This window comes from Centroberyx affinis, unplaced genomic scaffold (assembly GCF_046629955.1).
Source record: "Centroberyx affinis isolate AG114_WGS23_722 - 3 ecotype Tasmania unplaced genomic scaffold, CSIRO-AGI_Caff_v1 ptg003285l_1, whole genome shotgun sequence".
In the NCBI taxonomy this organism is placed as follows: Eukaryota; Metazoa; Chordata; class Actinopteri; order Beryciformes; family Berycidae; genus Centroberyx; species Centroberyx affinis.
In genome coordinates this window covers 55,091-82,038 of record NW_027281299.1, presented here as the reverse complement: position 1 = coordinate 82,038, position 26,948 = coordinate 55,091, and the positions used below count along the sequence as shown (strand labels likewise).

The following is a 26,948-nucleotide window of genomic DNA, read 5'->3' as shown; positions in this document are numbered from 1 at the left end:
ACATAAGGCAAATATTTCATATACAAATGACAGGACATCACGCCACACATACATATTGTAATTTCTGAAAAGTATTTATTGAAATTTTACAATCCTGTTTATAACCCCATAGTATGACATCTCCCATGCAGAACCTTGACAATATGAGAAAAATTGTAAATATTTATCTTGAAATTCACATTTTAGCAATTTTCTATCTGACCTTCCCTTTCTTAAAAGCCCAAAAAATAGAATCTATAAAAGGCAAATCTCTCATAACTTTGCTGTATTTTCCTTTTCCACATACTCCCACCCCTCCCCCCCCCCCAAAAAAAAAGAAAACTGCAAACTCGTCAAGAGCTGAATTTACACACGACATAAAATTTTAATTCTGTAGCACAGATCTTATATTTTACATGGCTGCTTAAACAGGGAAAATGATTCAGCTATTTGTCAGTTTCTCCCCATTTAAGCTGCCAACAAAAGACTGGATCTGTCCCACAAAGGATTAAAAATCAGCTAACTTGTGCCAGTGCAAACCTAGCTATGGTTCCTTGGGGTAGCACATAAACAACCACTGCAGACGAGACATTGCATTTTTCTTTAGTTCACCCAACCCACAGGTTAAATCCACCACCAGGTTTTTCAGAGGAGATCAGTACATGCTTTTGACTCTACATGTAAACAGAGTTTATCAGTGCACATTCACTGTTTCACTGTATAGGGTTGAACTATCACTTGAAATATCAGGTGGTAAATTGAACACAGTGGAGTTAAGTTAGGATGAGGTAACATCAAAAGAATAGAGCATAAAACCTTAACTAAAAGTGGGAAGTTGACTCAAACCAAACTCAGATTTCTTTTACCTAATGCTATCTGTGTATTTTGTGAGAGCAATTAAGAGGTGATTTGGTTCTCTTAAATTAATTTGGGCACAGATACATTCACTATGCCAAGCATGGCCTTTGCATTGAGGATGCTTTGAGGATGATAGAGAATTTCCTCAATGGCGTAACAACCATGAACATCAAGTAGATTAATTTCTCAAACCCTATTTTTTAAGATTTATTTTACAAGTTTATTCATTTCTCACAAACATGAATGCCCCATAATGATGCATTTTCTTTGACAGGTAAACTTAAAAACATTTTATTTGTAAAGAGAGAGGGAGTCAGAGACCAGTTCAATTGCATAGCAATTTAATCCATGTCCAATAAGGACTCTTTCCCTGTCACAGGGAGAGGCCCTGTGGTCATTCTCAATCAGTGTTTAATCGACCAAGACAATATCAATAAAACTATTGATAATCGCTCACTATCTCTAATAGTGACCATATTCAACAGGCATCGTAGGGTCTTAAAAGAAGCCATTCCTACACACCATGACTAAATGTCCACTGTACTTCCCCATTCTAAACCACCAAATTACAGTAAATACAAGATGGGCAATTTACTTAACAATCAAATCCAATGTTTGTTTTGTGTCAAGTCAAAGGCTTCCAGGCTCATGTTGGGTAGGTGGTACAGAGAATCTTGTTGAAACGGAAAAATAAAACAAAACATGAGAAACATGCATGGGGTAGGCTTTCCTAATGCCACATACTGAGTGTGCACACAGACAGGCACAAACGCAGATCTCTAATGACACCCTCGCACCCCATGCAGTGCACTGCGTTTGATCAGGCCCACGGGGCATTTTTGCCAAAGGTAATGCGCTACATGAGGAGCAGGGCTTCATGTGAGATGCAGCCTATACAGACACCAGTCTCCATTATAGGAGAGGGCTTCTACTACACATCACAATCTCTATCCACAGTATGGAGTTCAGTCTCGGAATGTCAACAGCAGCACGTTTTCTCTCTCTGTCCTTCCGCGTCCCTCTGTCCCGTCACTGCAGGTCTCGGTCTTCAAGGTACCTATACTCAAAGGTGAACCCCTCCTTCTTTCTCTGGCCCCATTTCTCATAGTCAAAGTAAATGTAAGTGCCCTGCAGGAACAATAGAGCGGGAGGAACAATCATATTAATAAATCTGATCCAACCTGTACTGACAGTTAACGTGTTGACGGAAAGACACACAAAAAAAACAACAACATTAACAAACCAATATACAAGCCCTCATACTAGTTTTCTACCTTAAGGCGTAAATGTGGTAATGGAATTGAACTGTGGTGTAGCTGCACCTGTTCAAACTCATCAGTGATAGTCTTGGGTTCCTCGTGCCTCTGGAACCACATCATGTACTTGGTGTGAAACCTCCACGATTGTTTCTTCAGAGCCTTGGCAGACAGATACTGAGCCTTGGTGCCCTGAAAGAGGGGAAGCCAACGAAACGATTAAGTCTTACAAGAAAAGGACACTTGTACATCAGGGAGAAAAGGCAGGAGGGGAGAAGCACAAGAAAGGCTGACAGCGAATAAACATGGAGAGGGTGTAGTATGAGGGTGTGTTTTACCTCTAGGTAGTAGAAGATGAAGAAGAGAGTTTCTGTTGACAGTCTCTGGTAGAACTCTATGGAGTCAGAGTGGTGAGGCGGCATCTGGTGATGGAAGGGCAAAGTCGGGCATGGATTCCTCATCAGGTATTGCCTGTAAGACAGAAGCACAGACAGTTACAAATCAATTGCACAAACAACTGGTCAGGGAAAAAAAGCATTAGGGTTGTTTCTGTATGTGAATTCATTAAAACCCATGCAAGATATCATCACTAGTCATGAAAACCGCCGGTCCCTTTACCTGATCCTCTCGGAGTCGGAGGGGTGTGGCATGTGTGTCCATGCAGACTCCTGCATGGCCTGCTGGTACAGCTGGTCTTTGGGGAGAGGCGTGGGACCCAGCGGACACACCCCGAGTGACGGGGGTATGCTGACTTCTGACAGGGACGGCTGGGGGGCTGCGGGGGTGCCGGGCGCCGCAGACGAACCGGAGAAGATATCTACAGGACAAAGAAAAAGAGAAGAGGGACGCGATTAGATTAGGACTCGTCTCTTTTATTCATCTCTTAAAGAACCACTTCACTTGCCCTCTCCTACTCGCACCTGATTTTGTTCCAAGAAATCATTTTCTGACTGGCTCTGACTTTTTTTTAGCAACACAGCAATATTTGTTACCTCTTTTGTCTCTGTGTTGTTGTTTTGACCCTTGACCTTCTTTACTATTATTTGGGATTAGAATGTCAGCTCAATATTTAAAATGGAATGTAAATATAGGACACTTCTTCCTCAGTAATTAGTCAGTGTAGCAGTAATACCTGATTAATAAGTAATACCTAATATTCCTCAGTAACTAGTCAGTGTATAAGTAATAGAAGTAACTAATACAGTGTAGAAGTAATATCTGACCATTTCCCTGAAACTATACAGTGTAAAAGTAATGGCTGACGTTAGCTAGTCAGTGTAGAAGTAAAGGCTGACCACTCTGACCTCTGTCTGTTAGGTGGAGGTTGGGAATCTCTCCATCCAGGCCCGATCCCAGCGCTGCCCGCTCAGCCATCGCCTTCAGAGAACTGAGAGGCTCAGGAGCCTAGAGAGGGAACAAGGTGGAGAGGAGGAATAACAGGAGGGACAGGGTGGAAAATAAAGTAAATTTAAGTTAGAAACACGGAGCAAAAAACACAAGGCTATAAGTATTTTAGAGTGGGAGAAGGCGATGTATGGGATCATTAGGAAGGGCAAAAACCATGACAGTAAATGAATAAATGAACAAAAAAAACCCATTAAACTCAACTATTAACAGCAGGAGAAGCAAAAGTCTGAAATGCGCCTCCTCCCTTCAGCTGTATGTTCTGAAATAAACCTCCTGCCTACAGTTACAAACCCCATGGCCACCCACAGTAATGGACTGCAACCTGCACAAGGGATACTCCAAGCAGTGGCGGCCTCAAAGGTATTCAAAGGAGACTATGGCTGAATCTCATTTGCAAGTGTTTTGTGTTCTCTCCTCACTCCGCACTCGAGGGAATCCCCTGCAAACCCGTATGTGTTAACACCCACTTTTGGAGTGTCAGTCCATTTAATCTTTTCACAGACTGGTGTTCATATCAATGTTCCCTCCCCCTCGATTATCCTCCCTATTTTTCCATAATTCTTTGCAAATTAAAGGTATGAAACAGCCTTTAGTTAGTCCAAGTATCTTTAGTCCAAGTATCTCATGTACCGCTGGATAAGTGTGGGCCTGTTGAGAGAATTGAATGTGTACAAAAGTATGTATCTGGGTTTTTACCTTACACTGCTTTCTCTTTAGTGTGTGAGTGGGTGTAGCCAGGGCCCCTGGCGGCTCAGCTGCCTGCGCTGTGACTCTGGACTCCATCAGTATATGACAGAGGTCTGTGGGGAGCTAGGGATAAACGTCTCGACAGGTTATTCTAGGTTATTACAGCTAAGCATTATCAAACACTCACCAGTAACGTGCCAAGCCAACAAATGGGAGCTTGTTTTCTAAGTTGTACATTGAAAACCACCCTACTGCTTGTTAATCGAAAAAGAATAAAATTAATAAAAAAAGGGTGATGAGTAGAGACCTGGAGTTATATTTTATGCTATACTTCTAAAATGTGCTTGCTTGGCTGAAAATTAACTATGGTTTTAATGGAATAAATGGTTTCTGTGGAGGTTGTAGCGTAATATCCAACTCAGCATCCTGAGACTTTAACAGCTACTCTAACAGCTACACTCTTCCTCTTTGCAGTATGAGGGCAGATTCCCCATCATGTTCATTGACTAGGCTATTTTATAGCATCAGATTTGAAAATTTCATTCCACAACCATCTCACAGTCTCACCCAGCTGTCTTGTCTGCCTCTAAATTTCCCCACACAAGAGGCTAAAGGGGTGCTACACCTGACTATTACTTGGCTGGTTCGCACTGGAAATTCTGGCTACTCAATCAGAATCACTTCCTCATCAGACCATTAACTGGCTGTGAGAAGAGCAGGGCTACTCCTGAGCCTGAAGGCTGTATGTGAGTCAACTTGCCCTAACCTAGCCCTGCTCTGGTCCCGCCCCCCCACCCCCTCCCCTCACCTTGAGGCCCTCAGAGGCCTGTGTGTAGGAGTGGGGCCCATTGAGAAGACTCCCTCCTCCTGGTGTGCTGTCTGAGAATGAGGGGGACGGAGAGCTGGGAGGCAGGGTGATGGAGCTGATCAAGCTGGGGCCGTTGTCCATCCTGTGCCAGGTAGAGGGGGACAAGGGAAGAGACAAAGTAAAGAGAGAGAGACAGTAAATACGTCAATGTGTAGAATGAGAATAGCAAATGTGTGATAACTAAATTGTAGCTTCAGATGAAGTGAACAACAAATAACTCACGGCTGACTGGCTGAGGAAGTGAGAGATGAGGGCTGGCTGCTTTGTGATTGGCTAGGTGTGCTTAGGGCTGACTCTGTGGAACTCTCTGCCACTACGGCACTGTAACCTGAGGGAGGACAAGAAACAGACTTTTGTAAAACACCTTTTACAAAAATAAGCCACTGTTGAGTCAAAATTTTCAGACAAATGGAGAGGGTAAATAGTCACACAAGGAGAGGCATAACAAGTTTACGTACTTGTGCTTCCATTTTGCTTCAGTCCACTAGGTGGTCTAGCAGGAGCTGCATTCACCCCTACTCCTCCAACCACTCCGACGTTCCCTCCATTGCCTCCCATCAGGCCTACTACCCCTCCAGGGGCAGTACTGACAGGACTAGGAGGCACCTGAGAGGAACCGGGGGCTACGTTTTGCCCAGGAACCAGACCCAGGATACTCCCAGTCAGAGAGCTGTGGGCTGGACTAGAGCCTAGCAAGCCAAGCCCCGTCCCAGCCCCGTTGGTGGTGACTCCACTGGAGCCAGAGGTGGGGATGGAGGTGCTGCTCTCCACTGAAACACTCGATTGGGTGGTGCTGCTCAGACCCAACCCTCCCGATGCTGCTGCCTGAGCGTAGGGGGCAGGAGTGGACCCCGAAATGAGCCCTGCCATTGTGTTTAAAGGGGTGGGCATGCCACTCAGGCCTAAACCAGGCATTTGGTTGGCACTGCTGGTCCCCGTCATGCCAACTTTGCTCAAACTCAGCCCCAACCCGAGTCCCAAACTGGAGGCTGGGGTAGGCCCAGATGAGGGCTGGGGTTGGGAGATGGGAGCCACTGCACTGGGTGTGCTGGGAGTGGGGAGAGAAGGGGCAGTGGAGACCGGGAGGAGGGGGTGGCTGGGCGGGCTGGGGGTGCTGTTTGAGGGTACAGAGGGTTTTGTTTGTGGTGGCTGCTGCTGCTGTGGTTGGTTTGGTGGCTGCTGCTGCTGCTGTGGAGGTTGATGCTGATGTTGCTGCACTGCACTGCTGAAGCTTCCTATTAGACTGTTGCTCGTGGGAACCACAGGAATGCCCCCAACAACACTTGCCATGGACACGAGTGAGGAGGACGAGGAGGAGCCAGAGGTGGTCGAGGAAGAGAAGGAAGATAACAAGGATGGGGTGCCGTTCTTCACAGGCGACTGAAAATGACAAGGCATCAGAGAAGGGCATTTCAGACAAAACTGCCCAGAGGGCAACTACAGAGGAACAAAGTCTATGAGGAGCAAAGTTGAATTACAGTGAACTATGGAGGCCCATAAACATAGGAGATGGGACAACTACATCCATACACACAACTACAGTCTCCAACCTTGGTCCCACAGAGAAAAAGCATGAGCTTGTTTGTTTCTAGTGCCTGAAAGGGACAAAAACCTTCCAGTCACTGCGACTCTCCAGGACCAAGGGTGAAGAGATGCACTAAACTTTTCATCTACTGATACAGCACAGATATGATCCTCTCACCTGACTAACTTCACTGTCTGTCGACCGTCCCCTTTTCTTATCGTCCTCTGAGTTCTCCTATAGGAGGAGATACCTTGATATTACAATCCACTTTTGAAATGTTGATTCAGCAAACTAGCCAGTGGATTATAACTGGAACTAGCAGAAAGGTTAACAGAATGCAAACTTATGTGTTAAAAATTATGTCAGAATGTATTTTTGAATGCAGCATCCCTTTAACACCCCAACCAAAGTGATTAATGACACCAAGATAAGGTGAGAATTGAATGGACTTACAGCAGTGCAAGTAGCCGGGGATGGAGGGATGGGTGAAGAGGAGGTGGTGGAAGTGGGAGTGCTGCTGGAGTGGAGAAACATCTCATCTTCCATGGTGCCCTGACCTGACGGAGAAGTTGCAACTAGTGCTGCAGCTACAGGAGAGAAAGACAGGAGAGGAACAAGTGCTGAGCTCAGATGTCGCCATTAATGACACTGATGCTGGATTCAGATGTTGAACCTAACCCCTCTGACGTCCGAGTATCCCCCCTGCAGGATTTTTGTCTGTATGAATGTTCTACTCACGGATGTCTTCCAGGTCTAAGTCGTCATACAGGAACTCATTCTCCTCAAAGTCCGGGTCTTGGGAGGAGTCGATGTAATACTCCACGTCATCCTTGATCTTCTGGATGGAATCCACTTGCACTGAGTCGTTGTCCAACATTCGCAAAATGGTCTCCAGCATGCGAATGTGGAATCTATGTCTCTCAATCAACCGCTTCAGCTCATCAATACGATCTTGCTTCTATAGGACGGATGGAAGACAAACACGTGGTTTGTGAAAACATTTCAATAAAAATTTACAAGACAACACTGGGTTTACACAGCCTTTACAGAATTACAGAAAGTTTGTGAAATTAAACATATATGGAAAACAAGAGAGGAGAACACTTACCTCTTTGTCGCCCTTCTTCTTTCTTGTCTGAACTGAGAGAGACTCCACCTCACTTTCAAACTGGTCCACCTGCATATTTAGAGTGTCTATCGTATTCTGGAAGGTAAGGAAAGAGGCCAGAAAAGGAAAATGAATGAGAAGGCTTTCTCACAGACTGCTGAGACCCCCCCCCCCCCCCATTTGGGCAAGCAAATAGAAAGGTGGGTGCTCAGGCGAGCCAAATCAGTTCAGTCTTTTAAAGCTCTTAAAAATTGTTTTCTTTAATAACTCCTAGATTCTTAATTATCGTTAGTTACTATTATCTTCAGTGATTGAATAGTTATCTATTCAATTTTGTCTCTTTTGTGCAAAAAAGAAAATGGCTATTAAGAGAATTTGAGGCTCCCAATATGTACAACAGGTCTAGATAATAGCGGACATCTTACTGTTAGCCACTGTCCCGTTTCCTCCTTTTCCCTCTGAGCTGGATCCACTTTCTGGGCCAGCCCCAAGCCTTCTTTAGAGTAGGCCTTTGTTTTTGTTTCTCGCTCCACCACCTTGAACCGCTCCATTTGCTGTGGAGAAAAAGGTCACAAAATGCTTGATTATTGAATAGTTTTCATTTAAATATCTGTAGTGAGTTTGCCCTCATGTTTTGTTTCACAGAAACAAACATAAAGAGGAAATGATGGAGAGCCGTACCGTCTCGATAAGTTTGCGATTCTCGACTAGCTGCCGTTTGTCTTTGATCTCGTTTGAGGCCACCCATGTCTTTATCTGATCTCTCAGTCGCTGGGTAGGGTATAGAGGGTGAAAACATTAACACAATATTGTTTACATATTGTATCCATATTGTCGCTCAAGAGTATAGAGAAGGGAACATGTGTCACATTAATTTGTCTTACTTGTAGTTTTTTAATCTCTTTTTTGAGGTCTGCCTCATATTTTTCCTTCTGGTTAGCATTGGCTGCATTGTGAAGCTGTAATGCAGGCAAAAACATGACATGCTTAAAGTTTTCTCAAATACATTTTTGATATGAGGTGTCAAACAAAAGCAGGCTGCAAAAGCAGATTTCTCACCTTTTGCCAAATATCTTCAAACTGTTCTACACCTTCAGCTACTTTTTTCAAACATCTGTCGATCTCGCCTGTAGAGATGAAAGAGGGGCTTTAAGATCACTGTGTATAAAACCCATGCTATCCCAAGGTGTTTCACAATTGATTTTAAGCGTTTTTACAAAATCGTGATGCCAGATGAAGGCACTCTGAGTTTCTGTCCAAAGAAACGATGCGAGGTCGGACAGCATCATGCAGCCTATGCAACAACATTGATGACGGTCACACTTATAATCTTACCTTGAAGTTTTCTCTTGTCAGCCATGGCTTTGACTACGACACTGTCCACATTCCGTCTGTCACAAAGTTAGCTATGGAAAGGACAGAAAACTTTGTTCAATGCACAGGGCAGACAACCACAAATCGCCGCTCAACACCGGAATCTACATCGGTTTGGAGAGGATGGAACTGACGTTAACGTCAGCTAGCTGACCAGTTAGCTACACAAATAACGTTCTCATCCAAATCCAAGTCACTCTCAGATATGCAACCAGATCCTACGATTACTATCTATTGCGTCTAACGCTATATTTTCGGTAATGTAGCTGATCTAGTTACCGTTACGCGTTACCAATCTGCTTGACATGCTTGTCAGCTAATGCTAGCTACCTAGCCAACTAACGTTACTGAGCTAATGCTAGCCAGCTGCTTAGCTAGTCCACTCCGCTCGATTACTGGCCCATTTCAAAGCAATTATCAAAGAGCATGTTGGTGGATACATTTCATATTCATGCATTAATATTTCGGGGCGCAGTATTGCCTTTATATGGTGGTTGTTGCGTTGTGAAAGGTACAATATATCAGAATCGTTTCTAATCATAAACCTACTAGCTAATATGGCTAACTGTCTAGCTAATGCATAAAATGCTAGCTAGCAGCTTAGCTACCCAGCTAGCCAAATTTAGGAAAAAGGGAAATTGGGTCAACCCGACCATCTAGATTCATACTTGTTTTCGACATTTACCTAGGGTCTGGGCTTTCGTTTGTCTTTTTTCAATTACAGCCAAAACTAATTCCAAAAAGTCTTCTTTACTTCCAATTTTTGTTTTCTTTTCGACAATCTCGCTGTACTCTAGCTAAAGATGGACGGTAGCTAAATCCCACCTCCAAGTTTGGATTCCGCCCTAAATCCAATCTACGAGATATGATTGGACAGATCTCACTGCTCTCACTCGGAAACATCCGCTGGAACAGGAGCCAGCTATTGGCTCAGCAGTCTGATGAATTATGATTGACATTCACCCAAACTTGGAGCAGAAATGAGGCATTTCAAATATTGGATTTGTTTTTTTCCTTTCAAAATATTTCGTGATCACCACCTGCAAACCATCATAATACATATGTTGCGTTATATATTTAGGGAGATAATGTATTTATTCATTGATTCATGCTGCTAATGCAAGCTCAAATCTGATGTTCACAATCATTGATGTCTTGGAGAAATTGTATTTCCAGGTATCATTTCATATGTTGATGACAGCACATATCCTTTTAATTGCTGTCTGATTCCAAGTGGTTTGTATAAAAAATAATATATGACCTGTATTAACAAAATGGGAAACATATTTTAGCCAAGTGTAAAAAGAGGCCATGAGGCAAATCAAACATTTTTGTTGTGTAGCAGCATGATGTGCACCTGACCAAACCATATTTTTCTTTTTTTTTTAGTTATACAAACATAAAAAGAAAAACATTAAAAAAAAAACATAAAAATCCTCTGGTGAGTAACCACCAGAGGATTGTTGTTTTTGTTGTTGATGTTTCTGGTTCTCTTCTACATCTGCCAACATCATAATACATACTGGCCCTGTCAAATCACCTCTAAAAATGTTTTTACTTTTCATAGTACAGCCTAGTAACAGAGTCAACAACACTGTAACATTAATAATGGATTTCAGATTAAGAGCTGCTTACTGAGAGAAAATCATGAGCCATGTAAACATTCAGAGAATACAGGATTGTACTGTGGAAGCCTTAATAAAATGGGTTTGCTACCCAGTTGTAATTGCAATTAGATTGCCAAATAGTGACCAAACAAGTTTCTCCATCACAATTTGCACTTGGATTTGCCACTGGCCATAATTCTGTGCTGTCATCAACTCTCAGTACAAAATATTAATACAGCAAATATATACAAAAATATATACACAGAAGGGAAATGACATTGATGTGGTTATAACATGAATTCAGCACTGGTCAAGTACAGCTACATACAATTCAAAACCTGGCCGGACAGAGGCTTCATATCGACTGTACAGTTCAAGCAGCAAGCGCTCCGTTATATCTCATCCCGGCAGTTCATGCAGTGCAGCGCAGCGGTCAGTGAGACAGAGAGGTTGGGCTGGGCAATTCTCCAAACTGTGGCTCAGCCAACAGTGACATGTCTGGTTCAGTCTGTGAAGGAGAGCAGAAACTCAGTTAACAGCAAATCAAGTTTACTACTGTGTCAGATGTCTGAATGCTAATATTACTGCCACACATACACACACACACACACACACACACAAAGATCCACCTGCCCGCATTCCTACAGCTACAGGTCCATCAAAAATCACACACATGCAGGCACACACACACAAACACACACCACATTCTCAGAAATTGATCAGTGTTATCAATGCACTTGACTGGTTACCACAAAGCGGACAGCAGCAATCCAGATGATCTCCCAGCAGAGACTTTTTCAGCAGTCTGCACCTACCTGTTGGTCTTTATCCTTTTCCTGCCTTGGCATCCGATGTCTCCTCTTCTTCGGTCCGGCTGCGTGATGCAGCGCAGCAGATGAGCTGGAACCAGACACACCGTTCAGCCTGTCATCCTCTGCTCCTGCAGCAGGATCTAAATGGGCTCCAGCCTCATCCTGAAACAAGTTTACAGTAAATATCTTGCCCCCAACAAATGATTCAAAGCCAATTAGACAATTAGAATTTCCATTATGTGGGAGACAAAAGCATTAATTCCTGGAAAATCTGAGCTTATTTATTTATTAGAGTGAATCAAAAAAAGCAGTAGACAGGCTTGTTCAAAGCTTTCAGTTGACTGATATAGTGAGACTAATTAATATAATTTTGTAACGACTGGACCCCTCTCCTCCCATCCTACCACCAATTATCATGGCGTGGGAGACAACAACAAAATCAATTGAGCTCTGTGTCTGATCATCACTTTCAAAAAGAGAGCTGATTGCAGAGTCCATTCCTCTAGTAAACATCATATTCACCCATCCATCCAGTTCTCACCTCCAGCAGGATAGTGAGCTGGGCGTTTCTGTAGTCGTCTCCATGAGCATCAAGAGTCTTCATGAGGAACCTGTGAGGGTTAACAGAGTCATCAAATGGGCCATCGAGTGGGAACCTTCTGAGAAAACGTTCAGTAAGAGTGGAGTTTTGTACCGTCTCTCTTTCTTCATGCGGCGTGTTAATCTTTGTACTTGGTGAAGGCGACCGAGGATCTTCTGATTCACCTGAACAGAGATTGCAAGATGGAAATTATGTGAGAGTTCAGGCTCAATCCAGATAAACTCATTAAAATCTAAATTTCACAAAACATACAAGCAACAAACGTGTGCAAAACAACACACGCACACACACAAACCTGTTCAATTTCTTTACATCTCTTGCTCAGAGACAGATATTTCCTCTTATCAAGCGCTCTTCTCTCTTCGTCCTCTGGCCCTCCGCTCTCCAGCAGCTCACTGCCTGCCGGCCCGAGCTCCACCTGGGGAAAAACCTCACCATTAAGCAATCACTTGGCTCTAAAGTGGCACAGAAGCACCAGCACACAATGGCCTCCAATATTATTAGCACTCTGTAAAAAAATATTCCAATAATATATATTACATGCTAAAAATGTCATTAGGTGAATGCTGTTATCCAAAGTGCCTGTCAGTAGCATGAGTGTACACCTTTTTAGTTTGAGTGGCTGTAGTAGAAAGTGCATCTGGACTCTGGATTAAAATCATTTAGATAACTTTTTTTTTCTATCTGTAATAGATTGTATACTTTAAAGATGGCTCTCATAATTGGTGACAAAAAGTCTCCAAAGCTGAATTTTGGTCAAATTTCAAATTTAGTGTTTCAACTGCACCCATATAGATGATCATGTTCATGGCATATTCCACTTAGATGCTCTATTAAGCCTTTGACTGTAGCATCTTGCATTTAGATGCAAGATCGGGCTTTTCGGAGGTATTTCAGATTTTGTTATACTAGTGCTGTGCCCGTTCAAAACATGCCTGTTCGGAATGGGCCGATTGCTTGGCCTCCCGTTCACGCCGCTGCTTCACAGAGCACTGTTTGTTTGTTTATACAAAGTTTATTAATATTGAACGTGTCGTGTGTCCAAATTGCACCAAATCCGACACTACACTTCCTTGGGTCCCCAGCAGTACACCTGCCAAGAGTGAAGTCGATCGGACGAACGGTTCTCCAGATATGCGACGGACACACAGACAGAGATTCCTTGCTTTATAGTATGATTTTACTCTGGTTGGGCTGAGGGGAGGGGAGCGAATCCGCTGAGTGCACAGGTTAACATCAAACAGCTAAACCTGCTTCATACCTGGTAAGCTTGAAATTTTCGAAGAGACATATTCAAATGCAAGAAGCGGCAGTTGGGAGTTTTTTTTTATATCTCTGCTGTTAACATTATATAAAATACTAAGATTTCATCACTTTGTACTGCTAACAGGCATAGGAGAAACTGGTAATACTGATATTGAGTTAGTAGTACCAGGCAAGTACCAATACAGCCATCAATTTGTGCTTCTACTTTTGTGACCTATGGAGCACAGGCCTGCTGGTCCAGAGTTACCAGCCCCCTCACCTAGGGGTGTCAGAGTCAACATTACCTCCCCAGGTCCCAGCTCAACACCGCCTGGCTCCAGCTCTGCCTCCAGGATGTGTCCTCCGAACAGAGGAGGCAGGGCCAAACCTGAGAAATCCTCCATCATCTGTGAGGCAAGACGAAGGAGATTCTTTGTTGTGTTTGTTGAATTAAGAAACAATAGAAAAACACAGACAGTCAGTCAGACAGTCAGTCAGACAGACAGCAGGGCAGTCAGTGTGAGACACACACACACACACACACACACACACACACACACACACACACACACACACACACACACACACACACACACACACACACAATGTAATCTCTTTGCGTCTGTGATGCAAAACAAAACGATCAGACTGAGTAGAATTATGAATCAATATTTCCATATCCATTTCGGATATATTTGTCAAGACAAGTTCACTATTCTTAGTATCACTTGTATCATCGATTAAACAATACCGTGACGCACCAGTGTCTCGCAGTCAGAGGACCATCAGACTTCGCTACAACAACAAGCTAGCTACTTACATTTATGAGTTCTCAGTCCAAAAACTGATGTCTGCCCAGCAGCTGTGAACCTCCCGCGTCTTCAAAGATCCGCTGCTAACTGTCTCCTAGACGCAGAGTTAAGACGGGATAATAACACAATCCATGACTGAAATATTAAAGATATCGCAATCAATCGTAGTTCTTCTGGATTCACATACACACACACACACACTCCCGATTAATGTTTTTACGCGACGGGCGCAATAATTATACGTCATTTTCTAACTCCTGCATTTCCCATGAGCACTAGCTGGGCTGAAACTACAGAAGACAACATGGCGCGTTAGTACATATTTTGTTATCTTTTGGGCAACTAAGCAGGGGAATTTAGATTGATTTGATTTATGACTAGCCTACATAAATAGTTTGAATATTAGCAATTACGCCAATGAAACCGTAGAGTTGTTTTCTTTAAAATGATGTTATCAATACGAAACAAAACGAAAAATGTGACCTTGGACGTGTTGCTAATGTTGGCTACTTAGCACTAGCTAACGTTAGCAAGCTAGTTAGCTGTGGAGGATTGTGTTTTACATTACCTGCCTGTCTGTTTGCAGGGGTTGGAGCCTTCCTAAAGAATGCATGGAACAAGGAGCCAGTTATATTGGCGTCCTGTGCACTGGGGCTTCTAGGTCAGTCACCAACCTGGAATTCAGAAGTGTGTGTGTGAGTGTGTGAGTGAGTGTGTGAGTGTGTGAGTGAGTGAGTGAGTGAGAGACTTGTCCCAAAGAATGGTCTCATTACATCACATTGGCCTGTATTCATCTATCACTCAGGGTTGGAGTGGTTGACCTTCTGTTCAGTCTCATTTTAGATTGGAGATCTATTTACTATGAGATGGTTGAGAAAAACAATGGTCATTTAACACCACAAGAACTGAAATGCATTAGATTAGTGCAAATTGTAGTGTAGGGACTGTGTATGTGTGATGTACTGTATGTGAGTTAGTCGATCTTTGTATTTCCTCAGGTGCTGTTCTACCATTTGTCAGTCCTCTCTCAAAGTATTCAGGCATGATAAATGAAGCTGTGCCATACAACTACCCAGGTAAACACTTGTAACTTTACAGCAGATTGTGTTTCACCGCTGTCCAAAGATGTTGCACAATAGAGAAGTGTCTGAAAACACTCACCAGTCTAATGAATACACTTGAACCAAACATTCAAAGCTCCTTTTCGTTGTCTCCCTAATACAGTCCCTGTGCGAGACGATGGAAACATGCCTGATGTCCCCGCCCATCCCACTGAAGCAAAAGGACCGAACCTGGAATGGCTTAAAAAACTGTAACTTCACATTCTCTCAATCAAAGCCTGTGCTGTACCTCTGTTCCTGTTTCTCTGCATAGCTGCTCCACTTGTCAATGGCCCACAATAAAGATTCTTTATTTAATACCACTTTGTGCTGCATGGATTTGGTTTGGATCATACATTCACTAAATTTGGATTGAATGCATGATTAAGTACATTATAACCTCTTATTAAAGACAATGTTAGACAATGTTTTCTTAGTCTACTTGTCTGGTTAAACAAGGTGTAAGAGTATCATTTCTAGTCTAAACCTTTGAAATATGCAGAAAACACCATATATTTTGTTACAGACATGTTTACTGATTTCATCTTTGAACAATATAGTGATGATACAAATAAGATTCCAAGGCATGTTCATGTTTTATGCTGTGCAACACACAGGGCACAGATGTAGGGTATCTCAGCTGATTGAGATTGCAGAAAAAGGCTGTTTGGAAAACAAAAGCAGACATTTTAAATTGCTTTTTTGATGCACAAAGTTGTCCATGCCTAATTTAAAGGTCAGGGTACTCTGAGAAAAACACTAGGAATTTCTCTCTGATTTTTTAAATGTTGTGGGACAACTTAATTGGGGCAAAGTGGGTCAAAACCTTAACTTGACCATAATTAGCCCCCATTAGGCTGTCCCACATAAAATTGAAACATTGGGTGGAAAACTTATGTCCTGGTTCTTTTCATAGTCTGGAGCTTCAACTTTGTTGTTTAATTATTTCAAGAGGTCTGCAAGAAATCTTTTTTTTTTTCTTTTCACCCTAAGGCTGCTGTAAAGCTGCTTGACCAACATCCCAATCATCCAAAACATTCACAAATGCTAAACTGAATCTTGATTTAAGAGACAGTGTAAAAAAGCATGGTGGTTCAAAGTTAAGATTTCTGTTTGCGATCCCAGAACTAATCATGAGATTTTTGAAACTAAGCTTGAACACAACCTTGATCCCTAAGAAGAGGCTTAGGTTGATGACTGAATTCCTTGCTTCATGCCCATATTAACTTACTTGAGTAACTAAGATAAGTAGCTGAACAACATGTGCAGTAATACTGTGTGAAGCCTGTTAAAAGGTAGACCCAGCAGTGGCAGAGTTAAAATATGGGACCGTGTGAATCAACAAGACGAACTTGTGCCACCTTGTGGACATTATAACGATATAACACCTGTGTCCATTTGTGTCTGTGCATTTATTGCCCCCTCCACCCCCCAAACATACACTCATATAGATGGGTCTCTGACAATGATCTCACAGTAATGAATGTACCTTTAGAGAAATAGAGTTTCCCTGGTTTGTTAGAATGCACACACAAAGCAAAAGCGGAGAACTGTTTTCTTTTCTTCATAGAACATTTATTTCAAAACATGTCAATATTCAGTATTTCAGGTAAGGAATGTCCTCCCCAGCAGTATTCCTCATGATATAATGTCTTCTGCAGTCACCAGGATCTCATATTAATGCAATTCAGAGTACAGATAGTTTACATTGCCGCATATTTTACAGAATCAAGGAACTGTGTAGAAATCAGTGTGCAATGTTAAAGCAATATTTCACGTTGGTAGAAGAGTTTTGAACTTTGAACAAGCCTCTGTTCTCAATGGTAGTTATACTGAACAGACAATAATGCACATGTGTTTTGCACATTGGCATTTTTCTGTATATACAGCTCCTCCATCTGGATAAGGGTTTTGATAAGGGAACAGCTGGACATGCACATATCCAAATCAGCACTTTCTGTACAAATGTTATCTACATCTGCAGAGTGAATATATTGACACGGCGGATGGTTTTTACAAAGCACAAATACAGATGTACTTTCTGTACACATGCACAACCTGCTGCATATTAGCTGTAAATTCATGTCTGTTTTCTTCATATTCCCATATCATTCTCATTGTCATATATTGCATATATATTGATATTTTCATAATTTTTCCACCTATTTCAGACTGTATGTTTCATGTTTTTGTATCTTCATGTTGTACATATTCTGCATTCATTCTTTCATTGTCTCAGTAAGTCTTATTGCTGTTACTTGCACACCATAACTTTTGCATACTGTTCATTCATACACTCTACTTAACATGTTCTACTTGTTGAAATCGTCGGTTGTGTATGGTCATACAACCCCCATTGGCTACATTATTTATATTCTATTTTTCTTTGCTGTATCCTATGACCCATAGGGATCATTCATCTTATCTTATCTCATCTTATCTTATTTTACTGTAGTTTATGAGGATGGACCACCAATACTGGCCAGTGGTCATAATGGCTGCCGCTTACTTTCGTTTCAAAAATTGAAGTCTAAATAAACGACAATTCTAAGTTTATAACACACATTGAAACTTATGTAATAATATTTAACTCTGTGTCCACAGAGGAGCTAATATTTCCTGTTTCTTGAGAGGCGAGGGTTAAAAGTCTGAATGTGTTGGAGGTTTGCTGCCTCTGACCCTCTGTACAGATGTGCATGCTACAGTCAAAATGTTCTACCAAAATGAAATATCACATCAAGGAAAAACAAAACGTCAAATAAAATCATACAATCAGATGTTTTTAAGCACTTTACAAGCATGAGTAAGCATTAGCTATATAAATTTGCAGCAACCTCTATTAACATTGCCATACTACTAAAAAAGTAATATATGTGCTGTTAGAAATTATTTCATATTTCTCTTGAATCTATAAGGTGTTAAAAGATCATAGCAACTCAACTCATGACAGCTTTGATGATGATGATGTACATTAGACACAGCAATTAGGACGGAAACAAAAACCATCTCAATTTCCACAGACATCCAATTCCCTTTTACACTGCAGTTTGCTAGAAGACACAGCAGAGCTACTGGGCAGAGCAGAAAACTACTTTGGATTTCTCTAGTTTACCATTAACACTTGCTCAGACGCTGTTCAACTTCCCATATACTTTCTTCATCACTTTCAAAGGTACCTTTCCCCATTAAAACACCATCTTATCATCAGTCTTGGCTTTCACATCTCTTTAAAAGATTCTGTACAGTCTGATTGGTAAACATGCGACTACAATCGACTAGATGTTGTCTAGCTTTTGATTTGGGACTGAAAATGAATCAAGAAGACATCAAATCCAAAGACTAAGCGCTGAGCTCCCTCACTCTGAACACCTCAACCCTCAACAGCATGCTACCTTCTAAAATACTCTTCTCTTAATAAAAAGCACCATCCAACCTGTCAGAGTAACTCCAGACCCCAGTCTGCCTCTGTGAAGCTCATGAACTCTTTTGCATTTCCTTGTTTTCTAGCAATTGCTCCACATTGAACAAATACAATACTGAGGGTTTCTCAATCATTTCCCTAATCTGAAGATTATCTCAAACTCTGAAAGATTTACGGTAGAATGTGTTTTTACATTGTATTTTGCGATCAATATGTAAATTTATCAACGTATCCAATCTAATCTACACTCACAAAACATAAAGTAATATGTGACGTTAAGCAGCAGAATGTATCTTATTAACTGGCATCAAGTTTTAGATATCATTTCACTGACATCATACACTGTGTCCATATTAGCTGTGTATCCAGTTGTGTTTCATATAGTGCCCATGTTCTGTAATGGTGAAGTGAAAGTGACACAAAAACAACTTAGTGTGCTGAGTTCATTAAAATGTGTGGAGAACTCTCAACCAAAAAACCTCTGTTTAAAATAGAAAAGACAGGCTGAATCATTTAAAAAGTGTAAATGACAGTGAACATATTTTAAGGTCCTGGATCACCTTCATTAGAATAGAGAAAATGCAACAACCTGGCAGCTATCCTAAAAAAATAAAATAATAACAATTCTAAAACAGGAGCCTGTCCTTTTCCATGACACTTCATCACAGTGAAGGTGAAATTACACTACAAACACACAACCTGCTATTAGGAGCCAGTCCCTAATTGGGTTGAACTAAAAAACTACTCTTCTGAATATTGGCACAAAAACAGAAACAAACAAAAAACTACAGTAAGGGTTATGTCAAAAAAAAAAAAATGCAATGCAAAACAATTAGAAAAACAAGAGGCATCCTTCAGAGGGCAGGGCAAAGTGTCAGGGGCTTAAAAATGTTAGTTTTTCTGGACGGACAAACTATGATCGCAAATACTAAACTACCTGTTCATTATAGCCAAACATCACCCATGTGTGTTTGGCTATAATGAAAAATGTTAGTTTTTCTGGACGGGCAAACTATGATCGCTAATACTAAACTACCTGTTCATTATAGCCAAACATCACCCTTGTGTTTCATAAAGACTATAGCCTAGATATCTCCATTTTCATCCTCACATTTCATTCAAACAGAATTTTCAAATGTTATAGTGGGCTTGTTTCTACTTTTTTTGTCCTATTAAATGATTAGAAGTACAACACAAAGGCCGTGAAACTAAGATAACAGAGAGGATTACCTTAAAAGTGAATGTGACTGTAATTAGATCCATAACAGATCGACCTTTACACCTTTGATATTTTTTAATTTAACAATGTTTTATTCGTGCCCATACGCAGACATATGCAATTTGCATATGTCAGAAACACAAACCTCATTAACCTGTATTTGATTAAATTGCAAAAACAAAAAAGATCTAATTTAAAATACTATTCCAACAAATCAAAATGAACCAATATGCTAATTCCAGGATTCAACCTGAGGCTCAACACAGCAGCAGATCACAGAGAACCAGATCCCTGCTGTGGGAATCCACAACTTACTCAATGATGGGAGCTGAGCGATCGTTGGTGACGGTTTTTCTGAGTCGGACGTGGGCGAATGGATTGGACCTGAAAGGAGGGGATGATCAAAAAAGAAAGGTACCACATATTCAAAAGGCATGATAATCTATAGTCTTTCATCCCACTATATCTGTTATGACTAATTCTAATCCTACAGGGCATCTGTCTGACTTTTGTTCCACTGACACTAATGGTTCAATATATGAACTGTTTATCAAGACCTTGGCAAGTTGAATCCTGTATGTCATTCCCTGTTTGGTAGGAATTTTACCCCAAATATAAATATATTTACCTGGTTGGAGAGGGCGGAGGAGAGGCCAAATCTGAGGAGAGCTGTAATGCAGAAGAGAGGAAGGGTATGAGAACCACATCTAATATTATGTTGTAAAGTTCTATTATTATAAGGCGTTTATACCTCTTGCATTAGCATTGACAGAGTGGGTCGGTGTGGAAGGCCCATCCACTCCAACCCTTGGCCTTTTCCAAAAGGCTTCAGGCTGACCTGGTTGCTGTCGGCCATGCTGTACGGGCGCGGGCGGAAGGTGCTGACCCTCTGGGGAGGAAGGGAGCGCTCCTCCTCTGACTCAGGGGTCAGGGATGTCAGACCTGGAGACCCAAGCTTGTCGAGCTGGCCGGTGCTGGTGCTGTTGGCCTTAGATAAGAAGAGAGAGCTGCAGGGAAAGACACAGGCAGAGGAAAGAAAAAAGACAGAGGAAATATCAGTTGAGTTGAGGGATGACAATTTCATGTAAATTCATCAACAATGCTGTTGGTGTTGGAGAGCGAAGAGAATCTGTGGGGAAAGGGCGTTGAATGACAAGGATATAGAGAATGGAAAGATTGAAAGAGCAAAACAATAAGGATCATTCTGCAGTTTTTGAGCAGCGGTGCACTTTGTCTGTCTGGAACGAAATTTGTTTTCATTTATCAAGAACAAGGATGGAAAAAGGGAAAGATGTCACATTCATTTCAACAAGAAAACGACCCCATTCAGATTTCGGTGAATCAGCCAATGTTATAACTTCCTACTTGTCACATTATTGCTATTATATTGACACACTGTCAAAGTAATAAGACTGAAGAGGAGTGAAGTGAAGAGGATTTCTATTATTAATAATGTCAAGGTTCATCAATCTCAAAACCCCTCAGGTTTCAGTATTTGTAAAATGTTTCTTCGTTGACTGACCTGCTGTCGAGGTTTTCCAAGTTATTGTGGTTCTGCTGAGTGTAGGAGAAAGGGAACCAGCCTTTCCTGTGAGGGAAGATTTTATATTAACGTTATCAACAATAAATGAATGAGGGATTTAAACATGGAGAAAAGTCTGAGTGTATGTGAAACATACCGTCCAGTCCGTTCGTTCTGCCCATAGTGCCAGCCGTCTCTGGCCTCAGAGATGAGCAGGGTGATGCTGTCACCAGGCAAGAAGTGAAGTAAGCAGGCTCCGCCCCCCATGCTGCCCTCTGACCCTCCAGGTGAGTGCGCAAACACGGCTTCCACACGTGTCGGTCCAGACAGGGGCAGCATCCTGGGCAGACTGGACCCTGGATAGAGGAGAAAGAGAAAAAAAGGAAGGGAGGGGTGGAGATGAGAGGACAGAGAGCTTGAACCACTGGAGACACTCACAGGGCTGGGCGATAATTCAATATGATAACCAATTCTGTTGAATTAATGTTACAAACCATAAATAAACAAAAAATTCTAACAAAATGACATCTGTCATATTGTAGTGATATCATTTGACTTTCATAGTTTTGGTTTGACATTGCCATGCTTTTCAATGTAACGAACATCAGTTGGTTTAAGTAACGTGATTTCATATCTGTGAGCAGATATCGTGATCTATATCGATATCAAAAAACGTCCCTATGATTATCATAATATATAGTTTCTTCCATATCGCCCCGGATTAGATACTCACACAACAGTTTGAAACAGGCGGACCAGACATCACAACTTACCCTGAAAACCAGCCATTCTCATTTCACTGACTGGTCTCCTCGGCAACGGCAGTGTTGCCGTCGCATACATCTCGGCAGCCTTCATCAGCAAGGGATTATGGGAAAGTGATGAAGCAGTGCTTCCTCCGGGTCCCACCTGTTGGTGCAGCAGCTGCACCGGAGTCATGGCCCTGGAGAGAGGGGCGCTGTGGGGCAGAGGAGGGCTGTGCGGAGCGCTGTGGGAGATGGGGAGGGTCATGCCCTGCAGAGAGCTGCCGGCCGGGGAAACCTGGCTGAGTGACAGCACTGTGGAGGGGATGAGGCTGGGGGACAGGTTGGAGGTGCTGGTGGCCAGGAGGAGAGGGCCCTGCTGGGTCGGGATGCTGGAGGTGGAGGGGGTAGATGTAGCTGGGCTGGCGCTCCTGCTGGCTCCGCCCTCAGCCAGGGGGCTAGCAGACGCACTGAGAGGGGTGCTGGCGTGTTGAGGGGAGGCTCCTTGTGACACACCGCCGGTCGCTCCTCCGGCAGCCGGGGAGCGGAAAGTCTGGGGGGAACCCTGCTGCGGGGAGGTGTCATTCTGGGAGGTGGAGGAGGAGGGAAGGGAGCGCTGCTGCTGGGAGCGGGCGGAGTCTCCGTTCAGCAGAGGAGGGACTTCTTGAACAGAGAGCCGCTGAGAGAGGAGGAGGGAGAATGTAAAATACCAACAATTAGAATGACAGACAGGAGTAATTCATTCTTAAAACTATCATATCGTCACTGAAAACCTCACTTTTCCAAAATAACTTTCCAGGAACTAACAAAAACAGCCTTGATTTTAGCTTGACCACCATGCATTTTTGAGTTTATCCAATGGGGTTTTGAAAGGTTTTCATAAGGCCAAGGAGAAGTCTCCCAACCCATAGAGGGCCACGTAATCCTTCAATTTAAATAAAAACATGAAAATCATCTAACTTGGACTAACAAGGTTTCCACATGACAACAGCGATGATACATCTGATGCACAACTATGTGAACATTTAAGAGTATCTAACCACAGTGCAGCTGAGATTAGGAATCACAACTGAAAAAATTATTAGCTCAAAAATAAAACAGAATCAGACTCATTATAAATGAATATTCCCTCACCTGCTCTGGCTGAGAGGAGCCCAGCTTGGTGTGGCGGAGGACCTCGGCTATCCCAGCAGCCCCGGAGCCTTGAGGCGCGGTGTGACGCAGCAGGTTCAGCGCCCGCTCTGGCAGCTTGGTGGGCTGGGAGCACGACTGCTGCCATGATGACAGTTTCTGGGACAGGAGCTCTCTCACCTGGGTCGTGTTCAAAAGAGAAAATAAAAATGTCAGTAATCTGAACAGCACGACATGATGTTCAGGTTCTCAACAGGCCAGAAAGCTAAAATATTAGCAGATCACCTTGCAATGGTAGTTGATAAGCAGCTTGGTAACAGAACACTGTCTGTCTACCAGGAAGCAATATCTTCTTCTCTCCTCAGTTAGCGCAGACTTGTAACCCACGGCAACGAGTGTGTCCAGCTCACCCTGGCGACGACTCATCAACTCCACGAACTGGAAGAAAAGTCGAGAGAGGTTTCAATACAAACATGTACATGCTTGTGCATACACACACACACACACACACACAAGCACACACACACATGCATGGACGATTTACACATAAATACACACACACTACAAAATGGAGACAGAGTAACCTTTAATACACATTGTAAGGAGAGAACAACAACAGCGAGACCAGGAGGAAGATGTGACATCATATCCTGCCTGTTGAGCAATGATAACAAAATCCAAATCACAAAATATTGTCCCTCACCCTGTTGACCTTTTCTTCCATTGTACCCCCTCCCCTTTTTATTTCCCCTCCAAATCGCTAAATCCTCTCTCCCTCTTATATCACCCTTATTTCTGCTAATAATAAAAACCCTCACACTAAGTTGCTTGTTTCCTGAAGAATCAGCTGAGGCAGATTGTCCTTTAATCTTATTCACAGTGGCCTGGTTCTCACACAAACACACACACAACTCTGCTTTTTAAGCCCCTATAATGCTGAGTAAGATGTTTAGGATCCATGCGTATGGAGGATTATTATTTCTCAATTCTAGATAAAAGAGGTCACTGGGTCTTTGTCACTTAGGCTTACCTGTCTATATATATATATTATTTGTATTATGTATGCTTGTGTACAATATGATCATGATGCTTATAGTGGTATCATTATTCTTGGTTTTCATCACTGCACAGTTTGAGTGCTGGGGTTCAGTTACCTGCATTTCCCGGTCTCCATACTTGTTGGGGTGGCGGCTTCCCTGGCTCTTCCTGCGAAGCTTCTTGAGCTGGGACTGGCAGCGCTCGATAGACTCAGCTTTAGACCTCCGCTCACTCTGGTACTTCTTCAAGGTGGCCTGAGAGAACAGCAAAGAATCAAAAAAGGAGTTGCAGTCAGAAAAATGTAAGAAGCATGGGATGAAACAAGCTTAAAGAGAGCTAATCTTTAAGGACAATTTACAGGTGTACCAACTTCAGGTAGACCAACTCACTGTGAGGTATTTGATGTCCAACTCCAACTTCTGCTCCAACTGGGCAAGCAGCTCAGAATGAAACAGCTTCAACTGTTGACGAATTGGATCCATATTAATTTAAACACAACATACTGACACTTCAACATCTGCATGAAAAGCCAGCCTTCCATATAGAGCGACTGAGCACAGCAATACAAACTCTTACCACGTCTTCCAGTTGCACCTGAATCTGTCTGTGGACCTCAGCCATCTGAAACAGTGTGTCTCCTGGAAGCAACAGTAAGGAAAAAGGAAACAGTGAGGGCATTAGTAGCACATGATTTGGACTAAAAAAACTAAAAAGTCTGCTGCTTTATTTCTGACATTGTATCCTTAGTTGCTCCAGAAGCTGTTACTCTTCTACCAAAAGAGCCAAATGCTGTTAATCTAGAGTCTGAAGGGTATATCTGTGCACCAATAATCTGCTGTTCACATTTATTTCGATATCAACATATATTCCACATACAGACAACACACTAATAAAAATGTCACATGTTTTGTGTCTCATTTCCACCCAACTGGTGGTCAGCTGTGAGTCTGTGTCCCTCCCTCGCTCAGAGAGCACAGTAGTATGTGGTGTCTGGCATCTCTCCCTCCCTCACTCCTGCCTGCCTCCCCCGCTGTTTTCAGCATTACAATGAGATCATGTGGTGTTGTTAATCTCTCAACAATGACCCTACTCTCTCCCTTTCCCTCTGTTCTCTCTCATGTCTCTCTCTCCCTCTCTCTCTCCCTCTCTACATTTCCTTGTTCCCGCTCGCCTTCATCTCCTCGCTCACCGACACATGCGGCGGGCTCACAGATTTTCCAACTTCTCTCTTGCTGTCACATCGACTCCCTAAACTTTTAAAGGTCTATCTATCTATCGATTCCTTTTTCATTTTTCCTCCATAACCCCCGTCCCTCTCTGCCGCCCGCCCACTCACCCAGCTCTTTGGAGCCCTGGCTGTCACTTGCCAGTTCTCCTAGTTTCACCAGAGCATCAAAGTAGCCTTTGGCAGCCACGGTCACTCCTGAGGAAGAGAGCACATTTTTAGAAAAACATGTTTCTGTAATGGTTCTCTGTACAACATTTATCATGTCAAACTGAGGTTTAGGGCCTTGGCTTTCTTATATTCAAGCTTCTTTTCCATGAACAAACTTTTCCCTTGCCAGTAATGTTCAAAAACTGTCAGAAAAAAATCCAACTTTACTGGATATCTTCACCACATTTGAATCAATCGAAGTCCCAGACATCAATACAACAAGTGTAATAGTGTAAAAATGACTAGAGACATTGAGGAGTTTACATTACAAAGTGCTGCATAGATTTATCAGATGAAGTGATGAGATGATGTTGAGTGTTTCACTGAATGGCCTCATGGCATGCTATGTATGTATGATGGTGGAATCAGCCTGTCTTCCACTAACCTGTCAGGGCTTTCTCATAGTTCTTCCCCATGGTCACAAAGTTCTTCAGACTGGGGTTGAACTGGTCCAGAATCCCCTGTGCAAGAGCAGACACAAATCATATTTTGTTTTTTCAGAGGCCACATTGCAAACCGTTGTGTGGCAAGCGCTGCCAAAGGGGAGATCATTTCCACAGGAGCACAAATGAGGGCATTCGCCTGACTACATTCATACACAGTTTCATTGTTGTGGCAGACGAGACAGACAGAGTAACAGACAGACATGTTGTACCTTATAGACATTTTCTGTCATCTTGTTGACCTCCTCAGTGCGAGACATGGTTCCTCTCTCTCTCCTCACTTATGTATTGTCACTATGTATGTGTGGATTGGCTTCTCCTCCTGTTGATCAGGGCCCTAGGCTTTACGACAGACAGAAATCCCCTAAAAACAACAACAACCAAAAAACATAGGAAAAAACACAAAGCGATGAATGAGTAATGACTCAAACTTTCCCCATAAACTTGAAGAGAAAGAACAAATCTAGGTACATTACCTTCAGGGGAAAGAGGACTTCAGAGCACTTACTTGCATTTATCTACATAGCAATACATGTCAGAAATTCGCATTGATCCAAGTATAAAGATGACCTCCTCCAACAACTGTATTGATAATAGGAGGGAGGTTTCAGATATTATACTGTATACAACCAACTGGAAGGATTATCTATGGCTATTAGGGAGCAACTGCAAAATCTCGCAAAATCTTATATTCACTAAACAAGAAACTTCGTCAACTACTGCATGTCTACTCAATCATTCAATGAGGTCTCTCTCT

The 26,948-nt window shown here is 42.5% G+C and overlaps 4 protein-coding genes across 5 annotated transcripts; 1 reads left to right on the top strand and 3 right to left on the bottom strand.

Annotated features, from left to right (window-relative positions):
• Window positions 1-1,161: 1,161 nt before the first annotated feature.
• cnot3a (CCR4-NOT transcription complex, subunit 3a) lies at window positions 1,162-9,885 on the bottom strand. Of its 2 annotated transcripts, XM_071538532.1 has the most exons (19): window positions 9,748-9,885; window positions 9,024-9,094; window positions 8,748-8,815; window positions 8,573-8,647; window positions 8,370-8,459; window positions 8,114-8,242; window positions 7,689-7,784; window positions 7,319-7,538; window positions 7,034-7,167; window positions 6,758-6,814; window positions 5,514-6,435; window positions 5,278-5,383; window positions 4,996-5,137; window positions 4,197-4,310; window positions 3,398-3,497; window positions 2,712-2,910; window positions 2,432-2,564; window positions 2,112-2,285; window positions 1,162-1,965 (listed from the first exon to the last, which is right to left on the bottom strand). In XM_071538532.1, the coding sequence occupies exons 2-19, from the start codon at window positions 9,046-9,048 to the stop codon at window positions 1,867-1,869; spliced, it is 2,883 nt and encodes a 960-aa protein (XP_071394633.1). In that variant the 5' UTR covers window positions 9,049-9,094; window positions 9,748-9,885; the 3' UTR covers window positions 1,162-1,866. The 2 variants fall into 2 exon arrangements, with proteins under 2 accessions (XP_071394633.1, XP_071394634.1); XM_071538533.1 differs by lacking the exon at window positions 4,197-4,310 and having other exon boundaries at window positions 2,160-2,285; window positions 3,389-3,497; window positions 5,278-5,419.
• Window positions 9,886-10,148: 263 nt separating this feature from the next.
• Window positions 10,149-14,326, bottom strand: LOC139660402 (TCF3 fusion partner homolog). Its single transcript, XM_071538540.1, has 7 exons — window positions 14,148-14,326; window positions 13,633-13,734; window positions 12,378-12,500; window positions 12,176-12,246; window positions 12,023-12,092; window positions 11,485-11,643; window positions 10,149-11,177 (listed from the first exon to the last, which is right to left on the bottom strand). Exons 2-7 carry the CDS (start codon window positions 13,732-13,734, stop codon window positions 11,103-11,105), a joined length of 600 nt encoding a protein of 199 aa, XP_071394641.1. The 5' UTR covers window positions 14,148-14,326; the 3' UTR covers window positions 10,149-11,102.
• An 81-nt stretch (window positions 14,327-14,407) lies between these two features.
• LOC139660403 (NADH dehydrogenase [ubiquinone] 1 alpha subcomplex subunit 3-like) lies at window positions 14,408-15,562 on the top strand. The gene is made up of 4 exons (XM_071538541.1): window positions 14,408-14,450; window positions 14,726-14,800; window positions 15,138-15,215; window positions 15,364-15,562. Exons 1-4 carry the CDS (start codon window positions 14,408-14,410, stop codon window positions 15,453-15,455), a joined length of 288 nt encoding a protein of 95 aa, XP_071394642.1. The 3' UTR covers window positions 15,456-15,562.
• A 4,628-nt stretch (window positions 15,563-20,190) lies between these two features.
• LOC139660399 (BAR/IMD domain-containing adapter protein 2-like) lies at window positions 20,191-26,486 on the bottom strand. The gene is made up of 14 exons (XM_071538538.1): window positions 26,404-26,486; window positions 26,134-26,209; window positions 25,650-25,736; window positions 24,890-24,951; window positions 24,703-24,774; window positions 24,430-24,567; window positions 23,561-23,713; window positions 23,279-23,455; window positions 22,175-22,823; window positions 21,559-21,757; window positions 21,402-21,467; window positions 20,718-20,886; window positions 20,508-20,548; window positions 20,191-20,263 (listed from the first exon to the last, which is right to left on the bottom strand). The coding sequence occupies exons 1-14, from the start codon at window positions 26,449-26,451 to the stop codon at window positions 20,191-20,193; spliced, it is 2,010 nt and encodes a 669-aa protein (XP_071394639.1). The 5' UTR covers window positions 26,452-26,486.
• Window positions 26,487-26,948: the final 462 nt, after the last annotated feature.

What these genes read in the sequence shown, in the direction of transcription:
- LOC139660399 (XM_071538538.1), bottom strand. Translation starts at nt 26,451, where the DNA reads ATGTCTCGCACTGAGGAGGTCAACAAGATGACAGAAAATGTCTATAAG. An exon ending in ATGGAGACCGGGAAATGCAG is followed by an intron (nt 23,714 to 24,429) that starts GTAACTGAACCC and finishes CTTTTCTTCCAG; the next exon opens with TTCGTGGAGTTGATGAGTCG. An exon ending in CAGAACGAACGGACTGGACG is followed by an intron (nt 21,468 to 21,558) that starts GTATGTTTCACA and finishes CTTCCCTCACAG; the next exon opens with GAAAGGCTGGTTCCCTTTCT.
- cnot3a (XM_071538532.1), bottom strand. Translation starts at nt 9,048, where the DNA reads ATGGCTGACAAGAGAAAACTTCAAG. An exon ending in AAACGGGACAGTGGCTAACA is followed by an intron (nt 7,785 to 8,113) that starts GTAAGATGTCCG and finishes CTTACCTTCCAG; the next exon opens with AATACGATAGACACTCTAAA. An exon ending in CCTCCACCTAACAGACAGAG is followed by an intron (nt 2,911 to 3,397) that starts GTCAGAGTGGTC and finishes TTTGTCCTGTAG; the next exon opens with ATATCTTCTCCGGTTCGTCT.
- LOC139660403 (XM_071538541.1), top strand. Translation starts at nt 14,408, where the DNA reads ATGAGCACTAGCTGGGCTGAAACTACAGAAGACAACATGGCGC. An exon ending in TACAGAAGACAACATGGCGC is followed by an intron (nt 14,451 to 14,725) that starts GTTAGTACATAT and finishes GTCTGTTTGCAG; the next exon opens with GGGTTGGAGCCTTCCTAAAG. An exon ending in CTGTGCACTGGGGCTTCTAG is followed by an intron (nt 14,801 to 15,137) that starts GTCAGTCACCAA and finishes GTATTTCCTCAG; the next exon opens with GTGCTGTTCTACCATTTGTC.
- LOC139660402 (XM_071538540.1), bottom strand. Translation starts at nt 13,734, where the DNA reads ATGATGGAGGATTTCTCAGGTTTGGCCCTGCCTCCTCTGTTCGGAGGA. An exon ending in TTGAGCTGGGACCTGGGGAG is followed by an intron (nt 12,501 to 13,632) that starts GTAATGTTGACT and finishes GTTTTTCCCCAG; the next exon opens with GTGGAGCTCGGGCCGGCAGG. An exon ending in AAAAGGATAAAGACCAACAG is followed by an intron (nt 11,178 to 11,484) that starts GTAGGTGCAGAC and finishes TCTCCTTCACAG; the next exon opens with ACTGAACCAGACATGTCACT.